Source organism: Anser cygnoides, chromosome Z, assembly GCF_040182565.1.
Source record: "Anser cygnoides isolate HZ-2024a breed goose chromosome Z, Taihu_goose_T2T_genome, whole genome shotgun sequence".
NCBI lineage: Eukaryota > Metazoa > Chordata > Aves > Anseriformes > Anatidae > Anser > Anser cygnoides.
The window spans coordinates 59,329,635-59,349,298 of record NC_089912.1 but is presented as its reverse complement, the minus strand read 5'-3'; the positions used below and the strand labels follow the sequence as shown (position 1 = coordinate 59,349,298).

At 50.8% G+C, this 19,664-nt stretch overlaps 1 protein-coding gene across 9 annotated transcripts in view; it reads right to left on the bottom strand.

Annotated features, from left to right (window-relative positions):
- Positions 1–19,664, bottom strand: part of CTIF (cap binding complex dependent translation initiation factor) — a 138,988-nt gene that overhangs the window by 55,227 nt on the left and 64,097 nt on the right. For all 9 annotated transcript variants that reach the window (XM_066988826.1, XM_066988827.1, XM_066988828.1 and 6 more), the window contains one exon: positions 5,042–5,118. In XM_066988826.1, the coding sequence (XP_066844927.1) occupies positions 5,042–5,118 (77 nt within the window). The remainder of the gene's footprint in view (positions 1–5,041; positions 5,119–19,664) is intronic.

Here is a 19,664-nt window from a genome sequence, read left to right as displayed (position 1 = left end):
CGTGGGCGCGAGCAGGAGGGGTCAGCGGCGCTTACACAACCCTCGTGCTGCAGGAAGAGGAAACCGTCCCTGACAGCCACCCGCGGCTCTCCGGGGAAGGGAGGATATTTCTGCCTCCCCCAGCTCTGAATCTCATTAAAAACAAAAACAACGACACCAAAAAAAAAAAATGAAGAGAAAAAAAAAAAAAAGAAAAAGAAGCCAGACTGTTTTTTCCTGATCATTTAAGTGGAAAGCCAAGTTAACGGTAGGAAGCAAAGTGGGACAGTGCAGGAGAAAACCTGGGGACGTTTCTGTAATCCTGTTATCAAAGCAATAGGTATTTGGGGCACGCTGATGGGGAAAGCTCCCACCCCTCCACTTCGTGTATTGGCCAGAAGGGGCTGAGCCCCTGCTCCAGCTCCTTACCCACACACAAGGGCTTTCTGAAGGATGGCAGAAGTGCTCCTCCATCCGAGAGGAGAAGCCACTGCTGCGGGTGACAGTCCTCCAAGGACTCCAGGGCTGGTCCCTGCAGAGCAGCCCCTCACTGTGGTCATCCCAAAGCCCTGAGACAGTCCCATGCTGTATACGGAGGAAGCACAAAGGATCCACATTTATATTGAAAATAGGAATTTGGATGCCTTTTGGAAATAGGAGACCGATTAACTCTCAGGCTTTTACTCCACCCTCTCCAAGCCACGGGGCTGTGTTCCCCTCTGTAATTCTCTCCTGCCCTTCCCTCTAGACCGACCACCAAAAGCCCTGTGAGATACCTGCCAGCATCTACGCACACATGAGGATTTCCTTCAGCTAAGGAAATCAGCCTGATCTGACCTTTGGATTGAACAAGGTGTGAGTGAACCAATATAATTATAAGGGTGCAAACTTTTTAAGAGTTCCCCAGCTATTTTTTCCTGGTCCTCAGAACAAATGGTCCCCTTCCTTAGGCGACGCAGAACAATTTCAGCACCAGAAGACCAAGAAGCGGGTACAAACTCACCAGTCTTAACCCTGCTTTGAGAGAAACCCCCAGAAACTCGCATATTCCTTGTGCATCCTGACCAGACTGGGCAAGGTTTTGTACCACTCCCTTAACACTGGGATTCACTGTTTTATCATCACTGGGGTTCACTGTTTCATCATCACTGGGTTCACTGGGTTCACTGGTTCATCTGGGAGAGTAAAATCTCGTTGGTACTCAGCACTCGCTCACATGGACATCACAAAACCTTGTCCCTGCTGTGCTCCTCCGACGATCCCGTTAAGCAGTGGTGCCCTCCGTCGCTCCCATCCGACACAGAAGGTGACACTTACACCTCGTGTGTCCAAACTGACGGAGGAAACGCTGGGGGTGGGATTTCTGCCGTGTAAGGTGGGGAGAGCAATACCCACTCTGCTTCCCTGCTTACAAGCTCCTCGCCGCCCCCCGCACGCTTTTACGAGACCTCACGCAATCAAGTCCCGCACCAGATGTGGCTGACTCTGATCGTTGTTACCGAGAATGTGTCAAACAGACCGGAGTCAGTGCTCCTTAACCGGGTAAGTCGAAGCCTGTTTTAACACCTTTAATCCACTCTTTCTATTTTACGCAACAAATGAAGCTTGCATCCCATGGAAGGAGTACTCATGTAACGTGAAAGTGTTGTACATGCAAAGAGAGAGCTGTGGCCGCATGTGCACAGCCAAGGGCATAAATGCAGCTCTTCCTAAGACTGAGTTAGAAAAACATTTTTTTTTTAAATCTAATGGGAATAATCACCTGTAATTTTAAATCTTTGTTTTATCAGGAACTCTGCTGACAAAAGGCTTTGGAAAGCTGCACTCAGCTCTTGGGGCAACAGGAGGCACTCACCCAGACAGTGGCACCCGGGACATCCAGATGTGCTGCCCCAGGAGCCACATCGGGCTGCGCACCGCGATGCCACAGTCCTGGGGGGAAGTGGGCAGCAGCAGTGAAGACGTGGAGCCCTGCGGGGGCTTGCTCATCCCCATGGGCTGCCCGGGGCACGCAAGGTGCACTGCGGGGACCTGCGGTAGGTGAGGCACATTCCTGCGCCGCGCGGTGACAGCATTTCCTGAGGAAAGGTGACGGGAAGGAAGCGGGGACTTGCCCTATTTATAACGTGGCTGGACACGCGCGTCATTTCACATGAGAAACAAAAGGTGCTTCGCTGGCCTCAGGCCTGGCCCCTTCTGAATTTCACTGTCTGTGAACAAGACAATTTCGCTGTCTGTCTCTGTTTTACAGAAACCCATCAGCATCACGCACAAGGACGGGCACGACACGTTTTTCACAGCTCATCAACGAAGCTCGCAAGCCGGACACGGGAGGCTCTGGCAGAGCAGCCGTGGCTTGGTTTTGCAATTTTGTGTCTCTCCGCATCCAGACGACGTTTAAAACAAAAGCTCGTAACTCCCAACTGTTTCCCTGGCCATAAAACCTCTCCTCCGCCATCCACAGAGCAGAGGGATATTCATACCACCTGTGCAGCTCCACCAGCGATGAAATGAAGCCTTTCTCCAGCAGCACGATGCCTGGGATATTAAGATAATAGCACTGCAATAAAGTGTGAACAGCTTTGTAACCAGTTTGTGCTCCAACACAGTCCGGCATTTAAGCTGCAAAACAGTTTCATTCAGCAGGACTTTTTTTTTTCCCATTCCCTTTTTTCCCCCTATTTCTACAATGTTTTTCACATAAAATAACCATTCTGAGATCTCACTTACTGCTAGGAATCAGTTTTAAGGAGCGAGTGCTCTCCAGGGGCACCTCAAGCGGCACCAGAAGTCCAGGCAGCAGAAATCCCCTCCTACCCCAACTGCACAAGAGGACCCCAGGTGCTTAACACTGTTCGGTCAACCGCCTCAGCACCAAACCATGTGGGGTGAAGGGGCTGCTGGGGTCCCCTTTTTGCCTTTACAATTTGCCTTTTTGGCTTAAATAATTATTTAAGAGACTGTTGTTTTGCTCCAGCTCCCTCTACCCATGCTTCCTAGCTTTCTGCAGTTAAAATAAGCACACTTTTCTTCCTAAGCTTTGACGGGCAGCGCTGCCAAGGATGGCAGTATTTATGGGGGACCTGGGCAGCTCTGTATATTCTCTGCCCTTTCCATTTTATTTCGTTCACGACTACTTCGGGCTGAAGCAGACCCACATCTCCTCCTGCATTCTGCCATACTGACCCAGATTGAGGGCTTTTAAGCAGATCCTTGGGTTTCGTCCTAATCCATCTCTCCTCGTGGGACATCACCCTGGTCCCCTGCAAACCCTCACACTCATTTATTTGCTCTGGCCTGTTCCTCACCAGTTTGCATTTTGCAGCACAGCGCACTGTAATGCTATGGTTTGCATTTTGCAGCCCTGCCAGGTATCAGCGTGGGGCTTCAGGAACGAGACCCCTTTGCTCTGCAGATGTTGCCTCCTGCAGCAGGGAGACCTGAGCTCCTCTGTGGTGGAGGAGGACGTGCTTTGAGCTGGCAAGTCAGGCTGGGAGCAGCAAGCCCCAGCCTCTGCTGCCATTTCTAGGGTGCTAGGGGCTCCAGCACAGTGCAGCGATGAAACCAACCCAGCTCCCTCTTGCAACATCAGCAAACTTACGCTTGGCTTCAATCCCCTTTCTGTGATCACAAGGCTGCAACCCAGCACAAACAAGATTTTTTTTTTTCCCCTAAATCACAAAATTGTCTTTTAAACTGTGTATAGTGAAAAAAGGAGGGAGCCCCAGTGACTGCTGGCCGCAGCCTAGTCTGGCTTTCCTCCTGGCTTGCAACTGCCAGATCACAGCAGCAGCACACCAGTACCGTAAGGGATTACTCAAACTCCCCTCACCTCTGTCACTCGGTTCTATTTATCCCTGCAAGACTGCTTTGCTTAAACTGAAGAAACTGTAAAGCCCTCAATGGTGACATGAGAGCAAGCAAAACCAGACAGAGGGTGATGATGAAATGCTACGCCATAACCATCCGGATTGCAGAAATGACACATTGAACTGGAAAACAGAGTTTTGCTGGAGCCCCAGGGGGTGCACAGGAGGACCCTTTGTAAGACTCACTCACTGCCCACAGACAGTTTCTGGGCTATCTGAGCAAGCTTTTATCAGTTGCTCTGTAAAACTCACGGAAAACAACCCAAGCACAGAGTTAACAGCATCATGGCTCCTTGCAGGCTGTTAGCAAGTTGAGGAGTGATGGCTCTGAGTCATCGGCTTGGAGATTTGGGGACATATTCTTCCTGCCATTGCAGTCTCTGCAAGACTTGCCCCCAAAATGAGGCCCCAACGAGGCATTGCAATTCAGTCTATGATGAACCACTGGCTTCTCTTCCTCCTGTTCAATAACACCAGTCCTGCAAACTCCTGGTTTTGGAAATGCTTTACTGCTCTGGCTGTGTTGTCTCTGCCACAGCAGAAGAAAAAAGCTGCATGTGTAACTGATTCCCTCACTCCCGGCTTATTTTCACATTTAACCATAGTCACGATTTCTATCAAGGACTCTAGATGCCCTCATATAATTAAATATGCAATTTACACAATTAAATATACAATTTACCCAATTAAATTAACTCAGTGGATTGAAACCACCAATGCCACAGGAACTCAGCTGCCTGCCTATTTAGCACATCCCCTCGTTCACGCAGAACGGCATCCGAGGCTTGCTGCAAACCCCTCTCAACCCATTTTGCAGCAAACCCTGAAAGTCAGCAAATTTTGCTTTTCAATGGAAAGAGAGGAAGCAAGTTGCAGGGACTCAAAGCCTTTATATATAATGTCTTGCCAGCTGCTTCTTCTAATGAAAGTGGAGGGATCTGGCTATGCTGGAATATTTAAGGAGAAGAGGAGGTCTGGAGCAATACAGGACATACCCCAAATTTCAGACAAACTGGAGGGACAGACAGACAGCATTTTCAGGACGTTAGTGCTCCAATAACAGCTTTTGCATTAATTCAATGGTGACAGCTGCTAAACAGCAATATTGTTCAAAGACGCTCCATGAGACAGTGGGAGAAGATGTGCAATGAAGAAATGAAGGCTAAAAAAAACATTAAAGAGGTTTCACCTACCTCCGGTCGTTTCTCCTCCTTCTGAAGAGCTTTTTGGTGTGTGCGATTTCAGCTTCATGAGGCAATGGATGGTAACCCTGTAACACAGAGGGAAAAGCAACCATCAATTCCAAGATACAGGAGGCATCGATATGTAGGTGCTCAGAGTAAGAAAGAGCTGTGTGCCCAGAGTGTGAGGCTAATTCAAGAAAATGTTCCTATCTGCAAATCCTTACAAAACACAAACCAGGACAATACCTCAAACCCGACCAACACTTTCTTCTCCATTTCTACTCTTCCTCTCTCCACTTAAGGTGCCAGGTTACCTGGCTCTGACTTGGGATGTTTGTCTGGTGAGAGGGGTGCTGTATTTACCACCTTGCTATGGACAGCGAGGCTTCATTAATATCAGCAAAGGGATTCGAGGCTCCTGGTCAAAAGGCACTACGCAAGTGCAAAGTGTTATTTATTTCCCAGGGACTACGGAGCTGTCATAGCCATAATGATTATTATTTATGTAGCATTGTACTTCCCAGGCTGGCAATAAAAGCCTTGTAAAAGTCAGTCCTTTTATTTCCACAGCGATCTATCTCGCCGTCTGAGCTGGAGCCGCGGCTGGTGAATCAGCCTGCGCGAGGGGCCACGGGGAGCAGTAAGGTAAGGGCAAGGGTTGGGCGGGATCGGTTCTCATCGAGCAGCAGCTTTGTCACATTGGCACGACAACACTGCCTGCAAAAAAAAAATCCCTCTCCGTGCATGGATAGCCTTAAAAATTACAGGTAATTTTAGTAGTGGTTACGGGTACAACAGTATTTTGAGATCCTCTGGTGGAAGATGTAACAGAGGAGAAAGGTTGCTGCGGATGGCAAAAAGTATGAGACCAGCAGGGTTTATCCTGACCATCCAGCCTGGAGAAAGGCACCCCACACCTACTGTAGCAAACCCACAGCTCCTCCATCTGTGGAGCCTGCCACTCTGTAGACCTTCACCCTTTGAGATTTGAAGCAATGCAGAAGTCACCAAGCCCCTGGGTGAGTCCTGCTGCTGGCTAGCCTGCCCCTATTTCAACCTGAAGTTGAAGTTGGAACCCCAAAGTTTCAGGGTTGAAGTGTGTTTTTTGTGAAGGTGGTTTCCCTCCTAACTTTCTTTCTCACTTCTACTCTTCCAGAGAAAATCACCCCACACCCTAAAGAGCTCTCCTCACGCTCCCTGCACCTTGCCACAGCCCAGCCTTGACTAAGGAGAGGTAGGCTGGGGACAGTGAAAGCTGGAGGCCTGCTCTGTCCGGGCTGCGGTGAGATTATCATTTGGTTAACTGGGTTTGACTGGGCTTTTCCTGCAGCCAAAGACCTTGTAGTTAATTCTGGGTGGCAAAACAGAAGCACAGAGACCTCCCCGAGGAGCCCCCGGCCCCTCTCTGGGCAGCCAGGCACAGACGTGCGGCCTGGTGGGCAGGGGGAGCCGCCGGGGCTCCACTACGGGCCCGGGGCCTCTGGGCCTGGCCCTGGGCACCACCACAAAGAGCCCGGACACCACTGAAACGAGCCTGGAGATCTTTTATGTCAAGCACCTTGAAATTATACTGAAGCTATTTCATTACTGGGGCCGCAGTCTGAGGCCTTCTCGCCTATTTGATCACTTCTCGCTCACCGATCGCACAGGAGGAGCTTAGTATCTCTGAGATCTGGTCCTCCGAAAATTCGCTTGCAATTGGCCAATGGGTACCAAAGCTAATGGGAAAAGGAAGGGAGGGAGCAGACACACGCAGCCCAATCACATCAGCTGTACTAGTTTAGGAAACGAGGCTAAAATTAGCACAATACTCAGTGAGACTGTTTCCAAATGTTGTACTACCACAGCAGGCTAAAGCTTGGGGTATTTTGAAGAATTTAAGCCGCATCGCAAAAACATGTGCAAATACAATTACCCTGAAAAATGAAACCGTCTCCGCAGAGCACGAGCACCCAAAGTACCGATTTCCTACGAGCGAAGCCTTTATTAAGTGTCGGGAGCTCTAGTCCTGCCCATTCCAACCAGAAACCATAGGCAGAGCCGTGCACTGCTGCATGGCCTCCTCGCAGCATGCCGCTCCTCCTCCTCAGCTCTCTGGCGTCCAGAGCACACGGCCCGGGTGTGAGACATGGGTTAATGGCACAGGAACATGTCTCCTAACCCAAGGAGCACGTCTGGCCGCTGCCCGTGCCCGAGCAGAACGCGGCGTCCCCACTAGGAGAAGCAAGCATCTCCCTTCTCCGGCCGAGCGGTTCCCTTCCTTAGTCCAAGCCATCAGACAATGTTTTGGAAAAAAAAACGTCACTAGTCCCTACTCTTTGTCTATTTTGGTGCCTAAGCAAAGCTAAATTTGGAAGGGAGAAAAGTCGACTTTTTTTGTGCAGCAGGCTGATGTAAAAGGAAATATCAGCAACTCCCAAGAAGGGCGGAGTGCCTGGCCAAGTCGAGGGCGCTGGGTGGGTGGGTGCGGGCCAGAGTCCCAAGGGCACAGTAAATGCATTTATGACATGGTTCTTTGATTTGTCTGGAGGCTGTTCCCCACCACAGGTCACGCAGCACGGCGCTGGAAGTGCCTTTAGCAGAGCTGATTCACTGAGGACAACATGGATCTGAAACACAGCTCTTCCGTTTTTCAGCAGTCTGGCTCTTTCTGAAGCTGAAATCCCCGAGCAGTACCGAAGGGATATGCTTCACCAGGCAGATGACCACCCTCTGCCCTGCAATGGGTCTACAAGAAGTACACCAGAGGGATGCTCTTCGCTCCTGCCCGAGCCAGCAGACAGCAGTGAGCTGAAGTGCCCACGGATTTCACACACGGGTTTGCGACTTGTCTGTGGGCAGTAAAATCACATTTGGTCTCTCTTCCACGGCGGTTTTATTTTGATATTTATTCACAGGTGGCTTGAGAACATAACAAACAACATTTCAGAGCTGCTGGTTCTGGAAGCCAGAGGTGTGGGAAAAGCAAAGAACAAGGAGTCCATGGTCTTCGGAAGCTCTGCTAATAGAGGTCATTTTCAATCTTGGAGCAAAGCGCTCTGCGGTTTACATGGTGGTAAACTTGGAGCAGAACTTGAGAAGCCCATGGGACTTCTAATGTATGTACGTGTATGTCAAAGTTAAATTACAAACATGCACACTGCTACAAGAAAGGCCAGCAACTCTGTGAGAGAAGGACCAGCCTGCTCTCTGGTCAGTCCCCTAGAGATCAGCTCTGATGTGCATATTCTTTTTCAGATGTTTTTTGGAAAGCAGCTCTTGGAGAAGAGGTGGCGGTGTCTGGCAAGCTTAGGCGACTGTCATCTGGCCAGATAGCAGGCGCCAAGGGAAAGCTGTCCTTTACCTCGACTGCTGCAAGCAGGCAGCAGAGCGGGACACCCCTTCTGGGTGCTGGGAGGGACACAAGGAAGAGGGGCACAGCCAGTGAAATGAGGGGAAATGGGGAGTTTTAGAGCGACCCTTCTCTGGGCCAGAGCTTTTGCGCTGTTTTTCTCGTGCCCCCTCTGCACCATCACCAACTGAAGAAGTTTGAGGAAAGCACCAGCCCTGTCTCTTTTTATGGATGATGGCAAACCCCACCGCAAAATCACAAGGCCAAGTTCAAGGGCATTCCACAAAGGCTTAGTAAAAATATACAGGCATATTAGAGTCTGGTGTTCATTGTTTCATCTCCATGTTGCTGACGTCTGCCTAATGCAGCCTGACCCTCAGATGCCAAACCTCACCCCACAAAGTGCCCTTCTTCCCCACTACCCACACCATCAGCCTCTGCTGCAGCCGCTGAACAAGATGCTCGCAGCCCCGATACAGTCAAGTGTAGGCGCAAAGGTGACCCAAAAGGGAAACAGCATCGCTGAAACCCAGAGCAAGCAGACTGAGAAAAGCAGTGGGACAGATGGAAACAACCGAGGCTGGGGCGATAGGAGAAGTAAAAGAAATGATCTGGCCGTATCGCAGTATCGGTCCACACGAGCTTTATCTCAAAAGCCTTTGTGCCCTCAAGAAACATCTCCACCCCTGCTTATCTTAAGCAAATGGTGGCAGAAGGCCTGAGCTGAACAAACAGGTTGTTAGGCCGCCAGTAGACGCCGCCGGGAGCTTTGCTCCGTTTTATTACACCCAAAGTTCAGGGTGGGATTTATTTTCGGAGGTGGTGGGAAGTGACGGGCAAGGCTGGGTTTATGGCAGCACTGAGGACACTGCCTCTGCAACAGCGGCGACAGAAATCCTATGGCTGAAGGCAGGGCCAAAAGCTAAACAAATATTGCAGCTCCAGAAATGATCCACAGAAACCAGCCCAGAAACTCATAACATATCCTGATAAGGTTTCCATCCACCTATATGACGGGTTATTCGCTGCAGGCCTGGAAAGCCTGGGACAGAATGGACCTATTTATCTAAATATGTTCAGCCAACGCTGAGCAAGTTCAGGGTCAGGCTGCAAGGCATGGACCAGGTGGTGCCTGCACGGGATGAGCAGCATGGGCACATACCCCACCAGAGATGTCCCCATCACCTCTGGGGCCAGCATTTCTCAGCACCGGGGGCACTTTGAGCAAAGCTAGCTCCTGGGAGACCACTTGCCAGTACCTCTTCCCCTTCCAGGAATTCCCACAAAAGTGTCCTGCCATCCACTCTCCTCTGACATGAGGGGAATTTTCTACCTCTTGAAAGAAGAGGGCTGTGGCACAACCGAAAGCCTTGACCTGATTTGGAAGCCATGGAAGAATACCAAACAATGGCAGGAAGGGGCCTGTAAATGATTTCCTCTCCGTTAAAATTTAAGTGATAAATCTGTTCCTTCAAATTGCAAACTATTCATTTTTCCTGGAAGGTGCTCGCAATATTAGCTGCTTCTGAATAGGGAATCAATCGGTGCTTCTTTTTTTTTACCAGGACTCAAAGCCAACTGAATAGAAAGTGCAACGATTTCACGCTGTGCTCCAAGCCCAAGGCGAAAGGCGGCTCAGTCGTTACAGCCCTGCACTGTGGTGGCTCTCCCGTCACGCAGCACGCACGGCACAGCACACGTGGCTTCTGGCCACCTCCGAGGATGCTTCTTCAGTCTAAATTCAGCTGTCGGGTTGGCAGAAGGGGCTGTATTTCCAGCCGCCCCGGGAGCACAGCTCCTCGGGCTTCGCCACCACCGAGCCCTGCAGCAGCGGCGGAGGAGGGATGCTCCGCGGGGCCTCGGGAATAGGACGTGCTCGCCCGATGAATCATGGCACGGCGCAACACGCCTATCAAATGGGAGGCATAGGAAGTTGTTTCTTGGGAGATGTCCCGGTTTGGAGGATTTCCTGATTAACTGCATCTTTGGGGACCGTGCCATAAGTGTACATTGCCAGCAAAAGGCTTAACGTGGAGCTGCAGCGTGATTCGGTGGCGAGCACCTCGGAGGAGACTCTTATCCCAAAGAAAGGGTGGGGATACAGATGAGCAACGACTGTGATGGCCAACATGATGGCCACAGCTAAACACCACTCCTTCCTTGGTTATGATTAAAAGCACCGGGCCAATTTCCTACAGGGCTCTGCCCTCCCACATTGCCCCAAGGGTGCAAACTCCTGTAATCCCATTTGCTGAGTGTTAACGACAGTTTATATGGCCCCTCTCCCAAAACCGTGGGCGTTTTAATGAATTACAGACTCCACGCACACGCAGTCCCAGATCTGAAGAAGCATCACTTGGACTCGTCTCTTCCCACCACTTTTCCCCAGCGTTTGCTATCAGCTCCTGGCAGAGCGGACACCCACTAGGCGGACGATAGCACAGACCCTGGCATTAAATACTTGGGGGCAGCTTCGTCCCACTGCAACCAGCCCTGGGATAAAACCAAAGACACAGAGAAGGGCAGGAACAGCCCGGCGTCAAGCTGCCCATGTGAGATGAAGGATGCAAATGCAATTAAAGCATTAGAATAATTAGGCAAAGTACCCCCAGTGAAATGCACCTTGAACTTTCCTGGGTGCCATCTGCTGATGACTGACAGCAAGTTTTCTGGGCTCTGTTTTAAACGCTCGGCCCTATTGCTCCTGAATTACATATAATTTCCAGAATTATATATCAAAAAACGGTGAGAATTATATATAAAAACTTTGAAATTCTGCACAAAGTCTCCTCGGAGGAACCGCAGGCACACGGTACCCACTGACACAACCACGCTGGGCAGGGGCAGCAGCAGGAGCCGTGGAGCGAGGTGCACGCTGGAAGCATTGATGCCGGGTGCTCCAGACACACCGACACAGACACACGGTGCCATAGGAAGAGTATAAATAACAGACAAAAGAAATCCCCTTTGTTACCAGAATCCGCAGATCCAGAATCAGTCACAATCTGACTTAGGAAACGGAGTTTTTCCCATGTTAAAGCAAAATGGGAACAATACTTCACGAGTGGAAGTAACTTTAATTGTTTTAACTGATGTTATTTTAGTGTTGTTTAGGTTTATTGTTTATTTGTATGTATTTCCTCTATCCCGGTCATGCTTAAAAACAAACGTTACTGTCAGCGGTAAAGCGTCCCATCCGTAAATAAATGCATTTATCCAGTAAATACAGATACAACCGCAGCACAGCTTGGAGTCCTTAGATGCACAATATTTAAATAATCGACATTAAAATAAACAGCATTGGTGACCTGGGTTTGCTTTCCCCTGGAAAACAGAGCCTCTTTCAGCTATTATCGGGGATAAATGCTGCCCGCATCACGTGGGCCCTGCTATTTGCTTTGTGGTCTGTTCAGCTCACGCCGTGCAAACACTACAGCATCAAATTTGGCACTAACCGATGGTCTCAGGGGTGACGGATTCAGCTTGCCCCCATCCTGCTCCCTTCAACTGGGGGTTCAGCGCTGGCCAGCAGGCTCCACGTCGCGCTGGGTGACGGGCACAAAGCTGCTCTGCCGCAGGCTGGAGGGCTCAGGGCACGGACTGGCTCCCGGCTCGCCCAGGCTTACCCTGAGAAAGGGCCGTGCTGCTTGGAAAAGCCTTTCCTACACTTCGCTTGGTGCTGCTAATTTGGGGGTGAGGGAGGAATTGCTCGAGCTGGGACTTACAATGTTGTGACGTTGCTATGGGGATATTTGTAACTTCAGCTATTTCGGTCCCTCTGGGACCATGCATTTCTTTGAAGTATACTCCTGCTCTGTGTTTTTCACATTCCCAAGTCTGTTTTTCCTCATCTCTTGTCCCCTTCAAAGCCTACAGCCCCCAGCCTGTAGACGCAGACATGCTGATCCTGCCTCCCCGGCACGGCGATCACGCTCCAGCACCTCCCCGCTGTGTGTCGCGGGGCTGGTGGCACGAGGAGGGCCTCCCTGGTGGATTTTTGGTGATCTCTGAATGGATCCGATAGGACATCAGGGAGTTTTGGAGCAGGGCCGCGGTCACCTTCTACCTTCTAGAGTCTGTTGAAGCTCTGTGCAACCACCAGCTATTTTTTTTTTGGTACAACACCGCCTGGCAAAAGCAGCTTCTGCCCCACGTGCTCACCTCGGTGTTGCTCTCAGAAGAAGGTAGGGTTGTACCCAAGCATATTTTCATTTCACCCTTATTATTAACAGAAGATTGCACAAATGGATGTGAAAAACACGCAATCCCCCAGAACCAAGTCCCTGCAAACCTACCCAGCTTGGGTGGACCAGAGTTTCAGCTCACGCTCCTGCAAACTCCCTGGGACAGTCCATCAGCAACGAAGGCCCTCGATTGCAGACTGATAACTTCATAGCCTTACGAACAATAGGTGGCTGCTCTTTCCTTTCAACACGGTAGAGACTTTCTCACTGTGCAGCCCTTGGCACTTCCCTTTGGAGGCGATCCAAACAGACTGACTCTCGCCACCCTAAGACGGCAGGCAGCAGGCAGTAAGGTCAACGCGCATTTCTCTGCTCTGCTACCTGGAGAGGGGAGGCAAGTGGCCTCAGGGAGGTGGCTTGTCTCACCACCTTCCCTATCGCTGTGATCCATGCACCCTGACACTGAAGACGAGGGGAATTTCACCACTGAGTTCAATGGGGTCGTGACAGCGTCAGCTCCTTCTGGTCCACCAGGCCAAGCCCTTCTCGCAGGCTCAAAGACGGCACCTCCCTGGCTGAAGCAAGCCGTGGAGAATGTCAACGTCCTTTCCTTCTTCAAGGCCCTCGTATTGTCCTGGAAACATTTTCACACAATAGATATTCCTGTTTTCAGCCTCCTATTCCCAAGACACAGCCAACACATTTTCCCTGGGACTATACCACAAAGAAATGTTTCTTCTCCATTCTCGAGTCTCCGCTTAGTCCAGCTCTGTGGGAACAAGTGAGGGCCCCATGTCACTGCCACCCTAGCTCAGAACATATCCTGGTGTGTTAACATCGATTTAATCCTATAAAAACCTCATTCTTCCCTTTGAAAAGTCCCACTCCTTTGCCCTGACCCACTGCTAGCCTACTGGTACTTTGGACCTGGGCAGAAGAAACTGTTTCTTGAGTCTGCTCCCTCGCAGGATCTTCCCGGTATGCATCAAGCCCTCCAAATCCTCCTGCTGTAGTAGGTCTTAATGGAGGGCTAAGAACAGAAAATGTTATTGCATTTGAGTATCAGTCATACCACCTCATTTATTAATTACACTGGTGGTTTTTAACTGGTGCTTTGCAGACCTGTGGGAGCCATGGATTACCTTGAACAATAAAACCAGTACAAGTAGGTAAAGCGAGTTTGTAGCTGCTTTGCAGCAGTCTCCAAATGTGACATTTGTAAATGGGTCTGGCATTTCCACCAAAAGAAAATCCTAAAAACTGTCTTCTTATCTAATATCTACTATAGGACAGAAAGCAAGACAACAGTATCTGCTCTCCCATGTCTTGCAAAGGATGAACCTCAACCACGACAACTCCAAAGATACAAGGAAAGCTCACAGGCACCAAAGACCAGCCTTTCTGCCAGTAAAAACACGCACTGCGAATATTTTGTGATGGCTGTCAGGAGCTGGGTGAAACCCATTCAATTCATTTCTCATCGGACCAAGTGCCTCCAGGCGGTATTTCATCAGAACCAAGTGGGAACAAAGAAGAACCAGCGACCAGCAATAAAACACGGCAAACAAAGCATGCCACCCCTCCTTGCCGGGGTGTTTTTAGCTCCTTCACTTGGGTGTACAAGCCCTTCTTGCTGGCAGGACTGGGCACGTGGGGTGGGCAATACGGGGGCTGAGCTTCCAAAAGTTGGAGAGCTCTGAGAGACAGGTCACGGAGAGCTGTAAGACCTTATATTAGGTTCTAAGTACTGTATCCAAACTGGTTTTAGACATCCTTGCCTCCATACATCTCTCTGCCCGCTGTGCCCAGGTAGAGGAGGAGTAGGGGGTCCCTTCCTCCTGCCTGCACCTCCGCTGTGGAGGCTGAGCCTGGCGTGGCTGCAGCCTGCCCTCCCGCATATCAGCTCGTCTGATGTCCGCGTGGGTGCCTGCGCCTCCGCACTTGGCAGCCTCAGCCCCTCTCTCCTTATCAACGCCGAAAATATTCGCCTAGGATCCGTGGCCTTTCGCCAGGCAGAGCGCCGCACGAGGAGCACAACCGTCTCCTCCGCGCCTACAACAAACCCAGGCAACAAAAGCGAGGCTCTTCCTCAAGCGCAGAAAAAAAAAATAAATTAAAAAAAAAAAGATAAAAAAAAATTCCCACCAGCTAAGAAAAGCTGGAGGTTAATATAAATTCCATGGGTTTGAGGGGGAAGTGGAGCTGCATTCAAAGACTCGATGGCTAACCACGCTTCCTTCGTCTGGCAACTGTGCGCTCCCCGAGCAGAGTTATTGAGGAAGTTAGACGAGCGCTATATTTGTTCCAGCTGCAGATTTCCCTTAACCCCTGGTATTGGTGTTTTCAAAAAAACAGAGCTTGTTTTCTGATGCTGGCTTTTCATTTTCATGCACGCCACGGCCACAGCTATTAGCTTTAATCACTGCCATCCATAGATTAAAAATAATGAAAAAACCTTTGCCATTCTAAGAAGTCCAGGCTGGATGAGCAAAAGGGGGATTAAAACAAGGCTTTCAGGAATTAACTTGGAACAGGAAAGAAGAAGATAAAGCCATTATAAAAGCTTGCACTAATACAGGAGTCCTTTTTGTTGTAAGTGTTAATGCAGCCATGCAAATTCCTACCAAGATTTATTAGTTGGGTCATGTATCTGCCTTGCTTCCTCTCCTGATGATAAAATCAAGGCTCTTTCACTCCACTAGAATGCTTCTTTCTCCCAATTAAGAGGAAAAAAATTGTATATCTTTTCCAAGACTGTGTTTACGGTATGCATCAGACTACCTGTGAGGCTGACACCTTCAGAAAAACGACATACGGAGACACTGCCATCAAGATACCTGGTTAGAGGCTAAATTGTTATGTTTCTCCCCAAAAGGCGAGTGTGCTGCTTTCGGTACTGTCCCCTTCCATCATCCCCATCCTGCCAGAGCTCTGGCGGTCCCGGGGAGGCGCAGCACCCCCTGACTGCCTCCGTGGTCCATCGGCTCAGCAGAGCATCTACTTTACCCGAACCCGCTCCCGAGTCCGCTGTTTGCCTTGGCCCTCGGCCAGCAAAGCACTTAGGCACATGCTTAAAGTTAAGCACAAGAGTAAACAGCTTGAAGTCGGTGGGACTTAAAATTAAGCACATATTTCAAGGATTTGCTGGATAAGGGCCTTAGCCCCAGTGCGCCACGTTTAACTCGGATGATTCTGGGCTTATTGGCTCCCCCTTTCCCCGGCCGCCCTCCACCAGACCGGGCAACAAACCATTTCTGTTTTGCCACCACGCTAGGGGTTGGCTTTAAAGAAACCTTGTCTAGCCTACGGGCAGAGTATGCCTTTCTTTAATTATACCTGCCTGTGAAATACCTTCCAGAAATCCCCACCCAAACAAAGCCTCAGGAAAGGAAATAACGGAAATTCTTGATGGTTTCCACGGGGGAAGCGATCCCAACCAGTGAGACGAGGCGCACGTAAGATGAGGCTGATGACTGTTCCTACTGTACGCGACTCCCAGCCCAGGGACACTCCCTAAAGGACCAGGAGAAACCCCGCTGCTGTCCCTGTCCCTGTCCCTGTCCCAAGGCAGGAGCCTCCTTGAAGCTGGCCCCTGGATGTGGCTCCCCGTGCACGTTCAGATCCTGCCTCGCCACACTGAAAAGCCTCTCGGTGGACGCACGGGGAAAGAAGAGGCACGAAATCCATGGGACCACCTCGCTTGTCCCTGTAGGGAAGTGCAGCACTCGATGATCAATCTTCCAAGAGGCCACACAGCTTCTAAAGGGCTAGAGGTCTCCCCCAGACTCCTGCTTGATTCCTTTTGTCTTTCACATGAGCTTTTATGCCCTTTTTTCAATTGCATCTCTGCTTGCTAGGGCCTCAGTGGCTGCGGGCAGGCACGCAGGTCTGGCAGAGACAAAGCCCTCCTGCACAGAGGCAACCACCCCAAACAGGCAGCACAGAAGGACATGGAAGACACGGGCAGAGGAGATGAGCAGAAGACTGGAAGCTTGGACACAGAAGGTGAAGATTTGCTGTTGATTTCCCCAGAAACAGGACTGCTCTCATCAAGAAGCAGCAACTTGCCCAGACTTGACAGGAGACGTGTGGAACATCACCAAGTCCGACTCCCCTCCTTTCCCCTTCCCCACCCAGCTCACTCCTAGCCACCCTCTGCTGCGTCTCCATCTGCTCGTCAACACTCAGCTCTTCCCAGAGCAGTCAGGGCACGGCCATCTGATTTGCTTGTGCTGGGCACATCGATGGCACTAAACAATCAAGTAGCTTCAGAAAAGCACTTGTGAAAGAAGCCTCTATTACCCTATCCAAATTTTAAAAGACTCTCAATGAGCACTAGATCTTCAGCCTTCTTCTGCACTGCCAAAAAAACTCTTTTTGTCCAACCTTGCATGAGGTTGGCCCTCAGGCCTCCCGAAAGGGCACAGCCATGGGCTGCCGCACTTGCCCTTCCTGAAGCCCGTGACTCTCAGAAGTCAGGACTGGCAGAATAAATTAAAGTACTGCCTTGCATGCAAACCTCGCCATGAAAATATGCCAAGCAAGGCGATCTGCTTCTCCTTCAGACAGGAACGGCAGGACGGTCAGGTAGCCAAGGAACTCCACCTCCAACACAGCAGGTTCCCAGCCTCGTGCACACTTCCAGCCCACAGAGCTACTTGTGAAATACTTCCCTGGCCTCGCTGGCTATGGTCAGTTGTGCACCATTTCCTCTTACAGACAAGGAAAAGTGGCAAAAGAGCTGTATCTTGTAAATCTGTTACACTTCACACCTGCTCTCCTCAAAGGTCAGCGTAGCCCATTCCGTTATCATTCATTACCTGTGTAGCTACGCTGTTTGGAAACACAACCAGAATGTTAGATGCTGGATGTAGAGACCAGAAAGCTGCTCCAGTACCTGGAGAAAACCAGTACAGCTCCCAGGCTGACAGAAGAACTCATAGCTTGCTTACTTTTACCTTTGAACATGGGCATTTGTAAAAAAATGAGTTTAAACAACAAATATCTAACCATTTATAAATTGAACCGAAGACACATTTCCATTCAAACAAAGGATCCTTGCAGTGCGTGTAGCCACGACCCACTGGGGTGGGTGGGAGACCTTGCGTTTCTCCCTGGCCATGCGTGTCCCACCATGCCCTCCAGATTTCAGACGAGATGTGGCGAAACTCTCCCCATCTCCCTTGATGGCACAGTGTTCTCTGACAGCCTCCTGCCACCGGCCTTGGCTTCGTGTCAGCCCCAGGACACGCGGCAGCCTCTCGGAGGCTTTGCAGAGGAGCAGGACCCAGGCACGTGCAGGCGGAGGCAGGCAGACCCCGCTCGCAGTGACCGCGGGGCTCTCGGGACCATGTCAGGGCGCACGTACGTTTGAAGCTGGCCACCCCGTCCTCAGCAGCGAGGTGCAACCTCCTACCGGCGCCTTCCTCCTGTGCTCGCGGGGCTGATCTCCAGGAAGGCTCTGTAGTGTGAGGAAATCCTGGCCATCACCACCGAAGCGTTATCGACACGGCAGAGGAGATAATAACGACAGGAACTGCCTTACGGCAACATCGCCGCCGTGATTCATGCGGCTGCTCGGTGCCAAGGTCCGGCGAGCGGTAAACGCGGCGAGAGGAGGTCGCACGTGCTGTTAGCTGGTTATTGTGCGAGAGGAAAAAACCAGAGGTGTGCTCCTAGGGTCTGACGAGCATCAGCCGCTCTCCCTCTGGCAAACGAATCGGGCGCACAATATCGTACTGACTCACTGTATTGACCCCACCTTCCCACGGGAGGCCACAGATCCCTTCTCCTACAGGGAGGCAGGTTTGGCAGATAGCAAGCGTTTCGGCTGTCTCGTTGACATCTGGAAGAACCGTCACCATCCACGGTGGCAGAACCATGATGTCTGCAGTGGGGTTGGGGCCGTTGTGTGAGCCTGGGTTCACGAACAAACCCACAGAAGGCACGGCAGCCCTGCCACCCGCGTACAGCCCCGGCCACAAGGAGATGCGGGTGGCTTTGATGACCACCAAAACCACAGAAAGCACCACGTGGAAAGCTGCCGTGCCTTCTTCAACCGCATCCTCGCTGGAGGTGCCCACCCCACCGTTATGCAGGACGTGCGTGCACTACGAGCAGCAGAAATTCCCCCACCTTGGACAACCAGGGGCACAGAGGAGGCGAAGGGCTGGGGTGACACAAGGGCTCTACACGACCCTCCGTGGGGATTTGGCTGCTCACCGAGCGGACGCAGGGGAAGAAGCTGCCGTGGCACCACGGAGGAGCACCTACACCAAAGCTGGACATGGTGACGGGACAGATTTTTCCCTCTGTGAGAAAGGCTCATGAGTGTCTTCTCCAACAGGCTACCGCTACACCAGAAATAGAGCACCCCAGGGACTTCACTCTTTTTTTTTTTTTCTTTTTCTTTTTTTTTCCCCTTCCAACTCAGTATTGCTACACTCGCAGAGCTGTTCAAGAGTCTCTCTTTAATGTCACATGTGCGGCCAAAGTCCCTCAGGCCCCAGCAGAAGCAGCCTGGGATATTTGCACATACCCCTCACAATGGAAGGAAGAGGGTGTAGGAGGGAGGATCAGGCTGCTGACCCCTTTATTGTTCTTGGGCCAGAAGAAAGCTTCCTCCTGGCTTAAGAACCACGGCGCTGAAAAAGTTTTCCAGCCAGAGCGAGTCAGATGGAGTCACTGGGGGTTTTTTTTTGTCTCTCTCCTTCCCCTGCCTCCCCCTTCGGCCAAGCGACGGGGAGTCACAGGGTTGTGCTCCATTCACAAAATACCTGCTGCACATCACGTAGTCCTTCCCCCCGGCGGCGGGGAAAGGCGCTGGAACCCAAGCAAACGAAAATAAACCATTTTTCTCTGCAGATTTGAAAAAAAAAAAAAAAAAAAAAAAGAAAGGAAGAAAGGACCCTGCTCCCAGACTGACGCCTCCAGCGTGCGCGCGCCGGGGAAGGGGTAGGCGGGGGGAAGCGAGGCGACGATATGAAAGAAAACAAAAACAGCAAATTCTGCTCAGAAAGGATTAAATGGAGGTTTTCCAAAAAAACACCCCGCCATTATATAATGAGGCTTAACTCGGAGTCACAGGGGTCACGCAATGCAGCAGACTGGAAAAACC